Below are 19,284 nucleotides of genomic sequence, written 5' to 3'. Positions count from 1 at the left end.
AATGGCTGGAATAAGTGTTCCCCAAAAAAGGAGAAAATATTTTGAGGAGGATTGATAGCAGTGTCTTTTATTATAATAAAATATTCAGAATTGTTAAAGGTTTTGCCAACGTTTGTTTGTTTGTTTGTTTGTTTTTGTACAGGGAATTGAATGCAGGACCTTGAGCTTGTCCAGCAGATGCTGTGCTGCTTAGCCATATCCCTGACCCTCACTAGTTTTTGATCATACTTGATGCTTAGATAGCCAGCAAACTAGAAATAAGTGGAGAATTTTTGTTAATATTGTCTAATGCTGTTGTGAATTCTAAGTAATTAAGCTATGGTAATACTTGAAGAAGAAATATGTTGGGTTTTATCACTTAACTCATTTGTCTCCCCCTCCTTTTTTTTTCAGATGATCAGTAGAATTGAATATGTGCATACAAAGAATTTTATACACAGAGACATTAAGCCAGATAACTTCCTAATGGGTATTGGGCGTCACTGTAATAAGGTTAGTGAAATGCTCTTTGCATGAAAGAGGGAAATACTGACAAGAGTTGCTTTGGTAAACTTTTCAATCTTAAAAAGCCATAGTAAATTGAATTTGCTATTGGTAATTGCTTTAAAAGATTGTGCTAGAAGGATAATCGGCTAACTCTATTAACTTAGTAACTTGAAATATATTTTTTCCAACTTACCCAACCAACGTTAGTTATCTATATGGAAATATTTAAAATTCCAAGGGCTTTATAATAAACTGTAATCATCTGTATTTAACTGTGGAAGATTTGTATCTATTTTTCATTCACTTGAATAGTGAAAACCTCCATATATACTTTCCCTCCTGTATGCTAAAAAAGCAGATTTTAACTTTGGCTCTAAAGCGTGGATTTTGTAATATATGTGCTTGTGCCAGTGTGGCAACCACTGACCCATCTGTCACCATGGTGTTAACATTTGCTGACTGAGCATGGTTGATACTGCGAATTCCTCAGTCCTTGGATTTGTGTATTTTAAAGGATAACTTGGGGTCTGCTTCAAAACTAGTTGACAGTTTCTTGTGTGCCAAGTTGGGTGAGTTCCTTCAGCTGTCTTAAAGGAAAATGTAGACAAGTGAACCGAATATCTATGCAGCAAAACTAGTGCAATTGGGGTCTCTGAGGATGGTCCAGCTGCAGGGTGGTTGGGTTGTGTTTAGTGACGCATGATTGCAGATAGAAACTAATTGTGTTGAATTGTTTTCCGCAATGATTAGTTTTATTGAGTGAATTGCTTTCTTTATCCATTCACTGTTGAGCTCGAGCAGACAGGCAGCATTGGCAATGCCCTAAGCATGTTATGATCTAATGATTTGATAGAAATTCTCAACTTCAGGACAACTTGGGGGCTTTTTGTTTTTGTGGCTTTTTTGTTTTGTTTTTGTTTTGTTTCGTTTTGTTTTGTTTTTGAGAGGAAGATTCACATTTGTTTTATTAAACTGTTTTAAGGAATGTTTGGTGTTTTTAGATCCAGCTGTAAATGTTTACCTTTGTTTGCCTGTATGAATGCCAACTTGGAGCCATTACCATTAGAATTGGTGTTATTTGTTAATGTGTGAGATGTTAATGTTGGTCTGACCAAGTTTCAGGAATTTAAATTTTTATTGAGGTTTTATTAATGAAAAGTGTTTCAGTCTACATATTAACTTATTATTTCCAAATTGCATTTTTAAAAATGACTAAGTAGCTTCTCACTTTGAAACATCCAGGTTCTTAATTGTTCTTATAAAACCTGGAGTTTAATTGAAAAAATTACTAATTTAATTTTTTGGACATTTTTGTCGCTGTAACTCTTTTAGCCATTTTCTAGCCCCCTTCTATACATCTTCTTACTCCTTAAGAACCCAGATTCCCATAGATAAGGATACCTGTCTGCATGTTGACAGTGCAGTACATGGTTTTTGCCTTTAAATTTAAATGATGGCCTAGATAATTTGGGGTCTTATTTTGGTTTGGTTTTTATCCTCCTCTAAGATCCTTGTGAATCCCGTATTTGTGTTGGGAAATCCAAGTAGCTGGGTGGTGAAAGCTTTTAGGTTGTGTCCTCCTTGCTGATAAAAATTTTGTAGAGCTGCTTATTGTTAGTTTCTGAGATACTTCAGGGTAGAAGTGAAGCGTTTCACCTAAGATCTAAGTAATAAATGTTGCTTTTGAAAATCTTAGGTTAGTGTTCTGTTTATGTTAGTTGGTTTTTAGTGTTTTCTGTATTGTAGTTTGAAAAATGCCAGTTGAATAAGACTGGATCCTTTGGTCAGCTTGTTCTAGTAGCTTTCTATTTATGGGGGAAAAATTGGGAGGGTCTTTTGAGATCAATTTTTAAATTTTTTTCTTGGAAAATTGTTCTGAATTTGATACTTAGGAGTGGCCACTACAATCTTAAGTGAATTTGCTCATCTCTTCGAGTAATCAGCCCTGCATGCTTTTGAAAATAAATTTTAAGGTGACTAAATGCCTTCTACCTCTTCCTTACTGAAGATTTTTAATCCCCCTATGCAATCTTTTTTGGGGAAAGAGCAGATTGTGTGCCAAAGATTATAGATCTAAATTCCCCATTTTTGATTTAAAAATTCAAGAGCCAAATGTCACCATTGCTATCCCTGTTTCCGGCAGTGACACAATATAGTGGCATTAAAAACCCCAGTATTCTCCAGAATTCAAATGTTCTTAAGCATATGATTCTTATTTGGAAAACTGAGAAGCTACAGTGCTTGGTGGAAGAAGGATGGCATTTGGCTACCCTATTCTTTCTCTAATGCCTCGGTGTTGCCTGTCTGCGCCGGCCATTGTTGCAATGTAAGCAATACTGTTTGATGCACTGCCACCCTCTATTGTCTGTTTAGTGTTTAGAATCTCCAGTGGGGAAGAGGAAAAGAAGCATGACTGTTAGTACTTCTCAGGACCCATCTTTCTCAGGATTAAACCAGGTCTGAAACTGTCTCCTATTCCAACCTCAATCCCAAATTCATGTGCTTTTCTTTTTTTATTGCTTTATTTTGATTATTTTTACTTTGTTTTAATTCTGGAGAATGTAGATCTTGCTCAAGCATCTCTTATGTTGGCATTATTCAGACATACTTGGCAAACATAACATTACTAAGATACTCCTTTGTGGCTTTTGCTTAAAACTTGTGAATTTTAGAGAAAACCTAAAAGAAAATAGGATATTATCTTTTAGATCTCTTAACATCCGTATGTGGAAATACTGTGTTGGTCTAGTATTAATTCTTTATGTAGTAGTAAGTTTGAAAAAGACTAGTACTTAAAATTCATTTGGAGTTGTACAACTTACTCAAAAAATTCAGTTGCATTAATACTATAAAATGAATTTATTCTTCCTTATTTCTCTCCTTCTGTAATAAATTTCAGGTAAGTATAGGTCACAATTTTTCACAGTCTGTAAATCCTCAGCTTTCACCAAATGGATACTTAAAGAGCATTGCATGCCCTGGAACTAAAAGGTGTTAACAATATAATAGTTACTAAGCACTTACCAAAATAAAAGGTAGTTTATCATTAGTAATATGGAATATAACTGAATGCATAATCTGATTCAGATTTTGGCAGGCCAAAAATTATTGCAGGAATTCATGTCTCATTAAAGAAAATACAAGACTGGCTTCAGGCTTTTTTATAGATTTCGTTTTTTGTTTTGTTTTTTGAGACAGGGTCTCACTATGTAGTCTAGGCTGCCCTCAAACTCAGGCCTCTAAAGTACTAGGATTATAGGCATGCCCTACCACATCTGCCTCTCCCTGCTCTTCCCGTTTGATTTGTTTTGTGGTACTAGGGACTGAACCCAGAGCCTTCACGTTGAGCTACATCCCTAACCCTTATTTTTATTGTGTTTTAAAATTTCAGGCAAATCTTATAAAGTTTCCCAACTGGGATTAAACTTGTCTTTCTGTCTCAGCCTCCATAGTGCTGGAATCATGTGCCTGGCACTTGTATGAATTCAAAAGAAATAAAGGAAAATAAATAAAATTTGAGTACATTTTGATGCTTTTGAATAAATGATTCTTTGTGTTTCACTTTAGCATATGCCCAAAATGAAGTATTGGTATAAGTACTCGAAAAAGAAAAAACAGTATTACTTTTTTATACATATTTATTATCTAAATAATAATTTAATCCTTTTATATACTGCCCAGCCTTATTTCAGGGACTACTTCTTGCTTTTAAAAAGGCCTCAGAAATTGTTATTTTACTTAGGCTAAGAAATGCCAAATCTTTATGACTAGATTTTGGTTGGAGAATGAGAGCAAATGGTAGGTAAATAGGCACATTATAATATAGTAGGAAATTTTAAAGCTGTGAAGCTCCATTGTTTCCTTCCCTATTATCAGTTTTTTTAATTTACATGTGAAGCTACATTAAATTAATATTCTGTACATACAGGTTAGTTAGGGTGTGAGGTAATGTGATGTAAAAACTTTTGAAAGGACAGAAATACATAAATTCTATTTAGGAGAAAAATTGCCCCAGAAATTAAAAACCAAAAATAGAGGTGGTGTTTCTAAAGAAAATGGCCCCAGTCTATCAAATATTAACTCATTTCTTCATCCTTTCAATAAATAGGTAGGCTGCATGTTTTTAAAACAGACTGAATCTTAAAATATTAGTAGAAGTCCACAGAAAAGCAAGGTGGCCCACCAAAGAAATTTTCCTGTCTGCATTCAAGCCGATACATCAATATGTTGTCTTATGCATATTTGATACTGACTGTATATATTTACAGTTATTTGTATCTTTCATATCACAGGGTTTCATGTAAACACTTATTAGATGTTTATATTGGCTATAAATTGAAAATCTATAAAGAGCTATTAAAGAAGCTTGCCTAGGTAACCAAAGGGGTAATGCTCTACCAAGAGATTTTTAAGTTTTGAGTAGTTTTTCTTTCTGTTGTTTGCTAAACATTGAATACCTTTCTTTGCTGATGAAATTTCTTTTCTTGTTTTTGTAATAGAAATTTTAAAATTGATTTATTTGCTTTTTTAGTTTTTAAAGATTGAGATGCTTTAATATTTCTTTTTTTTTTAGGCTTTGAAAAGAAGTGCCTTTTTAAATATAATTACCCCTTAGCCTTGTAGAAGGAAGGAACTCTAGTGAATGCTGAATTTCTATGAAGCAGTCTGGTTGTGAGACTGTCAGTGTCTGATTACTAAGTTGTAAATGAGATAGTGAACGTAGACATAGGCTTCAATGAAATTATTTGACTGTGTTATAATGGTCCCTTTTTCTCCTTTTTTTTTTTTTTTTTTTAAGTACAAAAGGGACGTTCTCCTGAAAACGGAATTGCATGTACTGATTACTGACTTTTCATGCAAACCCCTCATATATACTTAAGATGTTCTTTTCTGTTAATTTTTCCTAAGCACCCCTCACTAAGGTTTTTTGATACAGGGTCTTTTTGCCTATATAGTTCATATTTTAGGCTGGCCTCCTGGCAATCCTCCTGTCTGAGCCATAAAAGTGCTAGAATCACAGGTGTGCACTACTACACTGGGCTTCTGTTTTCATTGTGAATCTGCAGAACTTAATTGTAAATTTTTGTTTGCTTACCAGGAGTGTATTTCACTCAGTTGAATATTGAATGAGCTTCAATATTAAAACATAAGCTTTATTTTTACTTCTTAGTGTTTCATACCATTGACTTTTCTATATTCCCCTGAATGACTAGATTGGTTAAAGAGTTTATTCTTATTACTTAGCTTTTCATCTTATAATTATACTTTACTAATAATCTTTTTTAAAAAATAGTAGAGCAAGTGAAAACAAGGATTTCATTGTTCACATGGTAACAAATTTAATTGGTAATGTCTTTACTGTCCAAAGTATAACTGAGAGTAGTTTAAAGTGCCTGGCTGAAATAAATAATACTCATCTTCCTAAAGAAGGCTCTTGGTCAGATTTTTTAACCTAAATCTTGCTGTATCTATTTTTGACACAAACTTCAGCAAGGTAGATAAACAAGTTGTTCAGGACATTGCAGATTACACACTGAAGGAAGGAGACCCAATAGCCTGATGAAAAGAATTTTAAAATGTAGGCATAATCCAAAAAGACCAGTAGTCTAGGATTATGTACTGTAAGGAGGGTATATAGACTTATCCAGCTTGATAATTCTTATGGATAAATCTTAATTATAGCATAGTATAATAAGTGACATGATAAACACTCTATTTTGAAGTAAAGTTTATTTTCCTTTAATGGTAGGTAAATTCACATTTAAAAAATTTTTTTTATCAAAAGTAGTGTTTTTTTCTTTCAAAAGATTTTTTTTTAATTCTAGAGAATAAGGTTGAATTACTTAGAAAGTTTATTCTGTGTTTTAAATAAGGACCCTGTTTGCCTGTACAGTATAGATGTAAAACTAAACATTCTAAAACACAAATTTTATTTTTAGTTAGCTTATATAAACTGTTATCAATAATCACATCTTAGTGTGCTTTTTTAGATTTTTAATGGACTTGTTCTATTTTCTGGGAGTTTAATCTGATTACATAATGTCAGTACACAGTAATGGAATGACACATACTTCTTTATAATAGTCTTATTTTTTGGTAACTAAAAAGAAAACAAACCTTGGTCTTTATTGTCCATCAGACTTTCAGGGTTGTCTTATTTTAGATAATGAGTCTTGTTTTGGCATTTTGAAGAGTGGCCTTTGTAGGAGGGAAGGGTTCCAGATAGCTTATGTGTAGATTCTGAAACATGATGCTTGTTTACTAGTAGTAATTATCTGTCAGATTTCATTATGGCAGGCAGCATAGCTGACAGCTCTGCCATCAAGTGTGCATACCTTTCTGTACCTACTTCCTAAACACAAGCTCCAGACCTGAAACTGGTGAGGTTGTGCGTATTACAAGGATAAACTACTAGACTTCAGTAGGTTTTTTGATTCTGCTTTGTTTTTTAATTTGGTTTGTTGAAGAAAATTAGTAATTACTAAGGGGTTGTCTGTTAACTATTCAACTTATAATACTTTATTTTGATATATTTGAATGCATAGAACATATTGCAGTTAATGAATAAGAAACAGTTTGAGCAAGATTGAAAACCTAATGTCTCTTTATTTCTCTTTTAAAGTTATTCCTTATTGATTTTGGTTTGGCCAAAAAGTACAGAGACAACAGGACAAGGCAACACATACCATACAGAGAAGATAAAAACCTCACTGGCACTGCCCGATACGCTAGCATCAACGCACATCTTGGTATTGAGCAGAGGTGAGTCTGAAAATTGAGTGTGTTTATCACATCTATAGCAAAAACTATTAATGGGCTTTTGAAATATTTAATTGGTGTTTTAGAGTGTCTAAGGATGTGTCTCTTGGCTGAGAACTTAAAGGATGCTTATTAATTGTTTTACCTGCTGCTTTTGCCCTTTGCAGAGATGGCGATTATATGAGGTCATTTGTTTTCTTTGCCGAATTTGTATCTTTATAAAATACTGCATTATGGAAAGTTAAAAGCATTAATACTATTTTTACATTTCTTGTTACAAGTGAATATGTACTGATTGTTTTAAATGTTGATGTTGGATATTTTATATTTTAGTGATGTGGGTTGAATTTGGGGAGAAAATTGGTTATTTTTACAGGGTTAGGAGAATACTAAAAAGCCAGAAGAGGATTGGTATACCATCTTCTGTTGTACTTTTTTTACTCATAAATTACAAGCTTTGGTTTAAAGTAAATAATCTCTGGTTTCTTCCTACATCTTCACTTGCATTCTGGCTTTTTAATTTCTCTTTACTAATTTTTTTCGTATAAAAGATGGAAATAACAGCCAGGTGTGGTAGCACATACCTATAGTCCAGTATACAGAAAGCTGAGGCAAGAGTGCCGCAAGTCTGAGGCCAGTCTGTGCTGTGTAGCAAGATCCTGTCTCAACCCAGCCCTCCGCCCCTACGCCCCAGAAATAACAACAACCCAGCCCTCCGCCTCTACGCCCCAGAAATAACAACAAATCATATACTTTTCGGTTGAGAACATCATGAGAATTTCCAGTTTAAAAAGAAACATGCATATCTTAGGTTAATCTTAAGATTTCACCTTTTCTGTATGCTAAAACATTAACCTATCTTTAAATATGTGTTTATAGCTCAGTGTAGCTCAGTGGTAGAACACTTGCCTAGCATATGCAAGGCTTGGGAGTCTGTCTGATTACTAGCACCACAAATGAATGTGTGGTGCTGAGCGTAACATTCATGTAGATGTTTAATTAGCTTTAAAATGTGATTTCAGCATTCCTAAAATATCTTGCTACATAGTTTTATGTTTTCATTAACCTTGTTTAGAATTACTTAGCTTAATCTCTTGTTTTCTTAAAAATTACACTTACAGCCTGGGGATGTGGCTTAATGGTAGTGCTCTTGCCTTGCATGCACAGGGCCCTGGGTTCTAGTCTCACCTTTGTTTTTGGTTTTTTGGGTTTTTTTTTGTTTTTTTGTTTTTTTGTGTTTTTTTTTTTGACTATGCTCCTGAAATTTTACATTTTGTGAGAAAAATCTGTTTAGAGATTATTTGTTGTGAACTTTATATTGTAAACTAGGTACTGTCTTGCATGTGGCATCAAATCTATCTTCATTAGGGAAAATTTTTCCCCTATATAATATTTGGCTTTTTTCATGTTACCCATTACAGTTCCTGTTTGTAAAATTACATTTTCTTTTCTAGTCGTCGAGATGACATGGAATCATTAGGATATGTTTTGATGTATTTTAATAGAACCAGCCTGCCATGGCAAGGACTCAAGGTAATCAGATCCAAATTACTGGGGTTTTGTTTTTGAGAAAATATAAGGCTACAGATTTAGCTCAACAGCATAAATGCCTGCCTGGCAAATGTGAGATCATGGGCTTGATCCCTGGTACCGAAATAAATAAATCAATGTTAAAAAACATATTAAGCTGGATCTGGTGACACACCAGTACTTTTGGCACCAAGGAGGCTGATGGAGAAGATCACTTGAGCCCAGGTGTTTGAGGCCAGCACAGGCAACATTACAAAGTCTCATCTCAAAAAATAATACATTGGAGGGGGCTGGGGATTTAGCTCAGCAGCATAAGCGCCTGCCTTGCAAGCATGTGGTCGTACCGATTTAAAAAAAAACAAACCAAACCAAAATAATACATTGGAACTGGATGTGGTTGTGCATGCCTGTAATCCCAGCACTCAGGAAGCTGAGGTAGGAGGATCTCAGTGAGTTCAAGGCTAGCCTTAACTGCATAGCAAAACCCAGTCTCAAAAAGACAAAAAAAAAATTAATAATATTGGGAAGATGGTCTTTATGTCCCTTCCAGATCTGTAATTTTTCTGAGACTGAATTGAATTGATTTTTGCCTTTTATTTGAAAAGTCTGATCATTTCAGTAAGAATTTAGCTAATTAGAGATTAATTTCTTTTGAGACAGAAAAGAAGTGCCCATTGTTAATCGCTAACTTTATCTACATGAAAGTTGATACCTGCTAAGAAAGGGCTCTTATTCTCATGTATAAGCATTATGTTGAAAAGGTATAAGGTAAAACCTGTTCATTTAGGAGTGGTACTTATTTGTACAATTACTCCTAGCATTTTGTTTGTTCAGTGATAATGACACAGAATTTAATGACTATCTTTTATTGGTCCATTAAAAGATAAAGGTTCATATATATGAGTGTCCAAAATAGTCAAAGTGCTCCATTCTTATGGATAGCTTTAATATGAATTTTATCTCACCTATGATTACTTAAATCTCAGGTCTTAAACTTTGTCTAGTGTATATTTATTGGGCTAAATTTTTTAAGATTTTTCTCAGTAGTAAATATATCTTGTTGATTACTTTTATAGGCTGCAACAAAAAAACAAAAATACGAAAAGATTAGTGAAAAGAAGATGTCCACTCCTGTTGAAGTTTTATGTAAGGTAAATGTATTTGACAAGTATCATTTAAAAATACAAGAACAGAAAAAAGATTTTTTTAAACTTAACAAACCAGGATTTAAGTTTACATTTTGGTTATTCTAAGTATCTTTGGCAATGGCTTAAACATATGAATCATTTTTAAATAATTTTTTTGATGTCTCAACGTAGAGCTTTAATTAATAGAAACAGTGGAGGAAAATTAACAAGGTAGGCAAACTTCTGATAGAGCCTTTTTGATCTATGAGAAAAATTAAGAAATGGTCTCCTTTCAACATAAACTGATGTTAGAAAGGAGAGGATGTTAGCAGTTGGTATATGAATAGAGAGAAGAGGCAAACAAAGCAGGACCAGTCTAAAAATAGAAATTTTCCAACAGTAGAGAAATTTAGACAACAATATGAATTAGGCTTGTTTCTCTGAAGTTTCAAGCTTTATAAAAAGGCACATAAGTTAGAATGAGTTAGTATTTTACCCTCATGAATAACTATGTTCTCTTTCATTGAAATAAGGCCATATGATCTTCTTTGAGACTGTAATTGCATACCTGAAACTAAAATAAAAGTATGTAATTAATATATTTATTGCTTTAGTTTTGGGCCTTCACTCAACAACAACAAAAATAACATGAGTACTTTGTAACCATTAAACCTGATTACATAAGTGTCATCAGTATAAAATGTTGCCGGGTTAACCATTCTGTCCTGCCTTAACTTCTGGCTATAAGAAATTTCTCAGATCATGAAGTTGAGGGAAGAGATTGCCACCTATATAACTTGCTCCCTTCACATTTGTATTTACTCAGAGGGAAAAAAATAACAGGAATTTAATGTTTAAATCGCTGATGGCATAATCCTCTTGGTGATAGACAAGAAGAGCCTTAAAAATCTTAAAAGGCTAGAGGTGGAGGGTGGCATGTGCCTGTAATTCTAGTACTTGGGGGACCAAGGCAGGAGGATCACTGTGAATTTGAGGCCAGACTGGGCTACATAGTGACTTCAAGGCCAGCCTAAACTGTAGAGTGAGATCTTGTCTCAAAAAGACAAACAAAAATCTTCAAGATATTTTAGACACTGATAAGATAGTAAATCAACAAGCAGAATGTCTGAATTATTTTGGGGACATAGTACCACTATATAGGAAAAAAATAAGTATTTCCTTTAAATATGAAAAGATAATGTATATAACAGTAGGTAAAATAATTATAAAACTGTTGAAATATACTCAGGCTATAATTTTTTCATATCTTTGTAAAGTAGTAAAATATCCTATTCAGACACATTTTTTGGCTTGCATTTAATAATTTTCCTATTTTAAATAAAGATTTTTCTCTGTTTTAACTCTTAAATCTTTAGGGATTTCCTGCAGAATTTGCTATGTACTTAAACTATTGCCGTGGGCTGCGCTTTGAGGAAGCCCCGGATTACATGTACCTGAGGCAGCTATTTCGCATCCTTTTCAGGTCAGTTTTTAAGATATTTTTAAGCCCGTAAACTTTAGCAAGGGAAATAGGTTAACTCCACTTAACTTGTGTGTTCAGATAATTAGTTAACCAATGTGAATCAAAGAAACAGTTGAATCAACATAGTTTATTTTTCCAAAGTAATTGCAATTTACATTACCTAATAGCGAGATGGGTGAGGTGGCGCATACCTGTAATCCTAGCACTTGAAAGACCTATCTGGGAGGTTAGCTTCAAGTTTGGGGTTAGGCTAGGCTACATAATAAATTTGAAGCCAGCCAGGACTACATAATGAGACCCTGTCTCAAAAAACAAAAGAAACTGTCAGTGTCCTCTTGGAACTCCAGCTTTAATATAGAACCCTGTGCAGTACAAGATTAAAAAGCAATTAAACTACCAGATAGCCATCATGGCTATCTGCCATGAGGAGGCAGTCCCAGATTGGCATTCCTTTAGCATTCACGTAGCTCAAGCTCTGAGTTAGAAGAAAGTGGGAATTGAGATAATTCTTTAAACCCAGGAGAGTCTTCCTCCCAGGGCACCAATGCACACATCTCATTCACACGCTTCAGCTCCTTAAATGCTCTTTTGGCTTCTCAGTAATTAACCTTCCATTACAATATCCGGGCTGTGGGGCTGGAGGTTTAGCTCAGCAGCATAAGCGCCTGCCTTGCAAATAGGCAGTCATGAGTTCGATCCCCAGTACCGATAAAAAGGAAAAAGACAAAAAAAAAAAAAATCCTGTCTGAGTGCTTGACCTAGTGTTGCCTTTTCATTCCTGCTTACTCGTTTGCCCCTTTTGAAGAAATAACAGATCTGTTTGAAAGAGGACTTATTTTTTGTCTAATGTAGCGAGACTAAAAATGGTGTTACCCAAGTAGCTTTCCCTCAGACATGTTATTTTAAAAGTTAGATTTCACTGAAGAGTTAAAATTATTTGTAGGAGAAAAATCTTTATATGAAGAAATATTGATGTTCTAAAGAAATGCCTTTGATGTCTTGAAAGATCACTAGGTTACTTGATAATATGAAAGGATTAACATGTGATTTTTCAGAGTCCACAATGTGTATACCTCAGTTGGGGGCAGAAATAACATGTAATTTATATTTTCCAGGACTTTGAACCACCAGTATGACTACACGTTTGATTGGACAATGTTAAAGCAGAAAGCAGCACAGCAGGCAGCCTCTTCCAGTGGGCAGGGTCAGCAGGCCCAAACCCCCACAGGCAAGCAAACTGACAAAACCAAGAGTAACATGAAAGGTTAGTAGCCAAGAACCAAGTGACGTTACAGGGAAAAAAATTGAATACAAAATTGGGTAATTCATTCATTTATAACAGTGTTAGATCAAGGAGGTGGTTTTAAAAGGCATACAAATTTGGCTCTGTGTTTAAAAAAAAAGACGTCCTTGGAAAATTTGACTACTAACTTTAAACCCAAATGTCCTTGTTCATATATATATATATGTATATGTATTTGTATATACATATATATGTGTATATTATTATATCATTTCTCTTGGGATTTTGGGTCATTTTTAACAACTGCATCTTTTTTACTCATTCATTAACCCTTTTCCAAAATAAACATTTGGTGTTGGGAATATGGTATTTTTATCAATCAATCCAAAATCCTAGACCTAACACTTGTTGATTTTTAATAATGAATCTGATTTGCCATGGTATTTTGACTTTCTTTCAGACTAACAGTGTTAAGAAGTTTTTGCATGTTAATACTTTAGCATTTAAAAGGGAAAATAGTGAATATGTTCTAATTTCAAGACGATGACTTTGGCATTGCCCTGAATGAAGTGTGTCCTGTCTTCTCAGTTGAAGAGTTATCTCATGTACTCCTAAATGTTCATACAACTGCAAAGCACATATATCTTTCCTAATCACAAAAATAAACCTCTCTTATTTACAGTCAACTATAACAGTTCTTAATTTTAAATACTGCAGATATCGGGCTGTTGGTTGGTGTTCAGTGTGGACTGTAAGTGTGCAGTTAGGCCTGCCTCTCACATTGAAGATAACTGGGGCAAATGCTACTGAACTGCTCATCTGCTTTTTTTCTGTCTTTGTTTGGTACTCTTCACTTCTGTGGAGGAAGACTGTTAGGGTACAGCTCAGTTTCTTAATCACCGTTGCTGTTCAGTTCAACTCTTGTTTTCATGTTTTTATTTTCTTTTCCTCTTTCTGGAGCTTACCTCCTAACACCTGCCTACATTCTCCATGTGGTAGGGAGGTAAGAATTAGATTTTTCGGGGTTTTTTGGAGGGGAGATTGTGTTTTTGGTTTTTTCTAATTATGTAATCTGATTAACTTTGCTAATCTGAATTTAGCCTTTATAGATTGTTGACCCATATCTTTAGGGTTGTATTTAAATAATTTTTGTAATTTAATAATCCATTCTAATCTCAGGATACTTTTCAGGAAGTACTGTATAAGTGATATTATCTTAGTCTAGCAACTTATCCATTAGAGATGAAGTTTGAAGTGCTTCTATACCATCTTTCTGTATTTGGGAAAGATTCAGAACTGAAGATCTTAATGTAGTAGGATCATTCTATGAATAAATTTAAAGTCAGGATAGCAAACACTAATGTTTTCTCAGTACTCTTGTCTCTACACCTTAGTTGGGATTTGATTGCCTCTTAAAAGTTTTGATTGTATATCTGATAAGTCATGAAACCCATAATGAGATAGGTAATGTCACTGAGGAATGGTTCTACTATTTAGTTAAGACCAAATATACTTTCTAAGCCAAGGACTTCTTATACTTAGCATGTATAGGATATTCGCTTTTTCTCACAAAATGAAGTTAATTTTGCCTCAAGCTTGCTGCTGGGATGATAGGATTATCGCGACTTGCAGTTTCTAAAACCATAAAATTAGATTAAAATCTCATCTGGTCTAGAACATTTTACTTCATGCATTTAGCAGTCTTCAGAAAGAATTGTCTTATTTTGAGCTAGTTTCATTGTTCATTGTGTATCGCTTAATCAACAAGCAGAATTTTATCTTACTTTATCCAAGCCTTTTTTTTATTTGTTTTTTGAGAAAAGGTTTTGCCATATAGTTCAGGCTGACAGCTGGCCTCAACTTGCACCAGTCTTTCTACCTCATGTCCCAAGTACTGAGTTTATAGGTATGCACCACCTATACCCAGCTTTATCCCAGTTTTTAAAAGATGAGAAGTTGGATCCACTAAGTTAGTATGTTTTTTGTAAAAATCTTACAAACATAGCATCACACCAAACAATAGAAATACAATTTATTAAATGAACTCATAAAATTCTAAAGAATTCGATGTCTCAGTGAATAATCACATATTGAATACTTTCAGAGGTAAATTTCTAAGGCTGGGTATGTGGCCCTATAGTCCCAGCCATCTGGGATTCTGAAGCAGGATAATCACTTGAACCCAGAATTTCAGCCTGCAGAGTACAGAAAGACCCTGTTTCAGGAAAGTGGGGGGGGGGGGTATGGTGGGAAATCCTAGGTAATATTGACCCTAAGCAAAATATTGCTTGCTATTGAAATATGCCACTCCACAGAATGTAAGTAGCAGAATTATTTTTTGCTCCTTAACTTCTTGAAAATATGTGTATTGTTTCCTATATCGAATTTAGTACCTAATTAAGTCCTATTCAAGTCCCTTTGTGTGTAAACCCATGAAAATACAGCAGGCCTGAAGGTGATATCAAGTAAGTGTGGGAAGCCTAGCCCCCAAACCTTTACCCCCAGTGCATTATCTAGATCGCTTTTTATTTCAGTCTGTAATTCATAGAGATATGTAAAAGCGTAGTCTCTTGGGCCCACTACATTAGGCTTTTTTTAATTTAAGGAAGAACTCAAGAAATCTCTTCAGTAATGATAGAACACAATATTAGATTTTTCTACTTAAAAATTTTAGAAGTTCCCTTCTTATGTAAGAGCTTTTTTTTAAGGCTTGCTTTTCAGTGAATTCAGTTTCATAAATGAATCTTCATAAATCTGTATTGTGGAAATACTTGTTCTGGGGGAAATTCTCCAAATACTAGTATTCACCAATGTATTCTATATGGTTATTTTTGAAATACTTGTATCTAATGTTTTTGCCATGGAAAATTACAGTAAGTTGTTCTAGCAATTCATTTTAAATGTCTAAATACTAAAGTTCATTTTATTTAGGTAACATAGGCTTATATAATAGATTGCAGCCCTGATTGTTTTTCTTTAGTACTTTTCAAATGCTACATTCCAAAGCCCAAGAAAACAAGGCTCTTCTCCAATTGGTTGTTATCTGTACTAGTTTTTCAGTGCTCATGTGCCACAGATAATTTTTTTTAGTCTCATTCAAGAGAAAAACTAAATTCACACCCAACACACTAATAGACGCATTTTAACTACGTGAAATCCTATGAGTTCGATCCGTGGTACCCCTCCCACTTTTTTTTTTTTTTTTGAAAAAAGAGAAAAAAATAAGCATTATCACCTAGATAAGTTGATCATTTCTTTATCTGTGGGTAGAAATGGGGGGAAATTACAAAAATAGTGAAGTCAAAGATGAATCTTTATATAATTATATTCTCTTGTCTTCTTAACTCGTTTGCATAACATACCAACCATAGATAATAAGCATAGCTTTATCCTAATAATGTAAGTACATTTCAAAAGTTGACATTTAAAGATTAGAAATATTTTCCCATCACATTAACCCTCCGTGTCCGTGGTCTTCCTTAAATTACCTTTTGGTATGTACTGGGCTTTACCTGCTATTCATGTCTGGCTTAACTTTCTGACTTCACCAATCACTGCCAGGAACATGGCTGGTCACTTAGCAACATAACCTAAATAGCAGGGGAAGACGTTGAAATACCTGAAGATGATCTGCTCTGAATACACTCATCCCAAAGAAGTACCAGTCAGCTTCATCTCCTCATTGAAACCTTGAATTTTTGTCAGCTTTTTTCATTGTGAACAGTAAAGCTGAAGAGAAAAGAATTAAGTAACTCAACAGGAAAATGAAGATGAGTATGCAAGGATTGATTTGTGGTGACACAGAGCTGGACCTATCAAATTTTTCAACATGTCACATTATCTGGATGACACTGCAACTTTCAGAAGACCTAGAAGGACAACATCAGTGTTGCTGTGTTTCAGTGGTGTATAATGCAGACCATCTCCCAACCAGAGACGGATTCGGTTGTAACAGGTATTTTAAAACTCAGTGACCTCAGAAATCTACTTGAGAATTAATTCTGTAGAGACAGAGAATCCAGATCATTAGTCTATTGATGCAGTTAGGATGATACAGATCTGCTATACTTAAATTGTCAATTGTCTTTTTTACTCATAAAGAGATTTTTCCAATTTCATACTTATGGTTTCTACAGAGAGGAATTACTGTAGTTTTTGTTTTGTTTTTAAACTATATATATGACCAGTCTGATTCAAAATTCTCTGAGCTTAATTCTGTGTAGCCAAAAGACCACATAAGCATATCGGTAAAGTTAGTTAATAAAAGTGAGATTGTATAGTGGAAAGCTGTTACAGATTTGTAAGACTGCTACAACCTGCTGGGTATGGTGGCACGTACCTATAATCCCAGCACTTGGGAGGCTGAGGCAGAAATTTGAGACCAACCTGAACTATATGGTAAAATTCTGTCTCAGAAAAGTTCAGGGGGAGGAGACAACTACCCTATAAATAAATAACCCATTAAAATAGTTTCTGGTTGTATTTTTAAAGTCAATCAAACTTGAAATGAATTCATAAATACTTCAGTTTTTAGATTTCAGACAGACTGAGGAGTAGAATATTCTTGTTACATAAAAAATAATAAAGTCTTCCCATTTTAAGATTTAAAAAGAAACTTAAATGTAGCTATTAACTCCTGAATCATCACATTAGTCCTCCAACTTTGTTTTAATTTTCTTTTCCCCTCTATTTTAGGAATAAAAGGTTTCATCCCTCATTTTAAGATGTTACAGTGAAGACACATTCTTGAATTTTGGGAGCCAGGAGATGTCATCCAGACTGCAAGATAAAAATAAAAAAGACTGAAGCACAGAATGTTTATTACTACTTGAAAACTGAATGTTGGATCCCTGCTGAATGTTTCTTTTGAGATTTTACCTACCTCAGGATCTCTTTGGACAATTCCCTGAAGACAGCTTGTTGGTCTTGGGTGGAGTGTTCCCACATGGGTTCATCTGAAGAGTTCAATCTGGATTTGACTGCTGCGGTACCCTGACCAGAATACTGTTAGGCCAGCCTTTAGCCAGTCTCTTAAAGAATTGTAATCACTGATTGACCTACTGATTTGGAACAGATCAAATTCTTACCTAGAGCCTTCCCAGTATTTAAAACAAAAGAGTTTCCTAAACAGTATAAAAAGTTTCCTTTTTAGTTTGTTGGTGGTCAGAGTGTTCTACTTGGAAATCATTTGGGAATACTGAATGTGACAAATATTCAGTGCAATGTGATCGCATAAGCACACTATGATAAAAGAAAACACACCAGTTTTTAGTAGTTGTGAGAATGTTTCTTTTTATCATACTGAATAATTGCAAAACTTGAAATCAAATCCTAATAGTATAAGGGCCATTTCTACTTGGCTAACCCATAGTTTCTTAACTTGGAAAGCTGCATTTAGTTACTTTACCTGAGGCTTGGTTTTGTACTATTTCTGTTCATTTTTAGTTTATTTTAGAATCAGGAATAGTGGTCCACATTTGTATGCAAGAAGATTGAGAGTTCAAGGGAGCTTAAGTTACATAGTCAGACCCTCATCATAAACAAATGAGATCACTTTGTTCATCTGATTTGATAATGTGCATCAAGGCAACAATATCTGTTATATACCTACTGTTTAGTCCAGCACTATGGAAAGAAAAAAGTAAAGCCCTTATATCTTTGTATATGTATAAGGCCTAGTACAATTACCAAAATAAGGGAGGATGATAATTTCTACTCTTAAATTGAAAAAGTTAAAATGTATAAGTGTTTGGTACTATTTTCAAAAACACCCAAATCATACTTGCAATAAGTAAACAATGGGTATTTTGTGTGTCCCACCTAAAACCTAAAGTAAGTTATGTAACAAATATTTCAGAAAAGGAATAGTTTGGTGTGAAAAGCATGATTGGTGTTAAAAAGACAGTAGAGCTGTTAAGAGTTTTTCTGGAAGAGGAATCAGGGGAGCATTGCAGTGTCTGACACTGGGTGAAAGGAGAAGGTACATAAAGGGTCTTCAGGTTAAGAGGCATATTTCGTTTCTCGTTGCCTATAACTAAAGATAAGACCTACAGCTCTTTATGACCTGCAAACTTCTTATATTCAGACCTACCTTTATGAAGAAATGCTAGGTCTGCCGGTAGGGGAAGAGAGAAGTATGTACTGCGTGCAAGGATTTGAGAAATAAAACCCCAAAAGCATCAATTGTTTGTTTACATTGTTCACATCACTGACAAAACTATTTTTTTTAATGTCAATAGGTAGATGTAAAGTTTAAAGCTGTTTAAAGTTTCTGTTTAAAAATTACATTTTTTCATAGCTAGGCAGGTTGGCACATGCCTGCAGTCTAGCATGCAGAGGTTGAGGCCAGCCTGAAACCCTATTTCAAAATAAAAAAGAGCCAGGGATATAGCTCAAGGGCCTTGAGCTCAAATCTCCAGTACAGTACTAAACAAGAACAACAAAAATGTTTGTGCTTAAAATATGATTGAAACTGGGGCTGTGGGTTTAGCTCAGCGGCATAAGCACCTGCCTTGCAAGCAGGCGGTTGTGAGTTCGAACCCTGGTACTGATAAATATATATATTTGATTGAAACTATATTCTCTTAAGTGTTAAAGCAATGCATTTGTCATTGCTTAAACAAATGTTTGAATTGGAGACAGGGTGTTACATAATG

General features: G+C 34.4%; 1 protein-coding gene across 3 annotated transcripts in view; it reads left to right on the top strand.

Moving 5' to 3' along the window:
- Csnk1a1 (casein kinase 1 alpha 1) overlaps positions 1-19,284 on the top strand; it is a 44,260-nt gene that overhangs the window by 22,031 nt on the left and 2,945 nt on the right. The window contains exons 5-11 of one of the 3 annotated variants that reach the window (XM_013141027.3): positions 394-492; positions 2,860-2,943; positions 7,109-7,248; positions 8,700-8,778; positions 9,852-9,926; positions 11,279-11,385; positions 12,501-12,649. In XM_013141027.3, coding sequence (XP_012996481.1) covers positions 394-492; positions 2,860-2,943; positions 7,109-7,248; positions 8,700-8,778; positions 9,852-9,926; positions 11,279-11,385; positions 12,501-12,649 — 733 coding nt within the window. The remainder of the gene's footprint in view (positions 1-393; positions 493-2,859; positions 2,944-7,108; positions 7,249-8,699; positions 8,779-9,851; positions 9,927-11,278; positions 11,386-12,500; positions 12,650-19,284) is intronic. The other 2 variants (XM_013141028.3, XM_005006986.4) reach the window with 2 other exon arrangements.

The sequence above is a fragment of the Cavia porcellus genome, unplaced genomic scaffold (genome assembly GCF_034190915.1).
Source record: "Cavia porcellus strain 051 isolate PalLab524CR breed Dunkin Hartley unplaced genomic scaffold, mCavPor4.1 scaffold_21, whole genome shotgun sequence".
Lineage (NCBI taxonomy): Eukaryota > Metazoa > Chordata > Mammalia > Rodentia > Caviidae > Cavia > Cavia porcellus.
The sequence above is the reverse complement of the archived record's forward strand: the minus strand, read 5'-3'. Positions and strand labels throughout refer to the sequence as shown.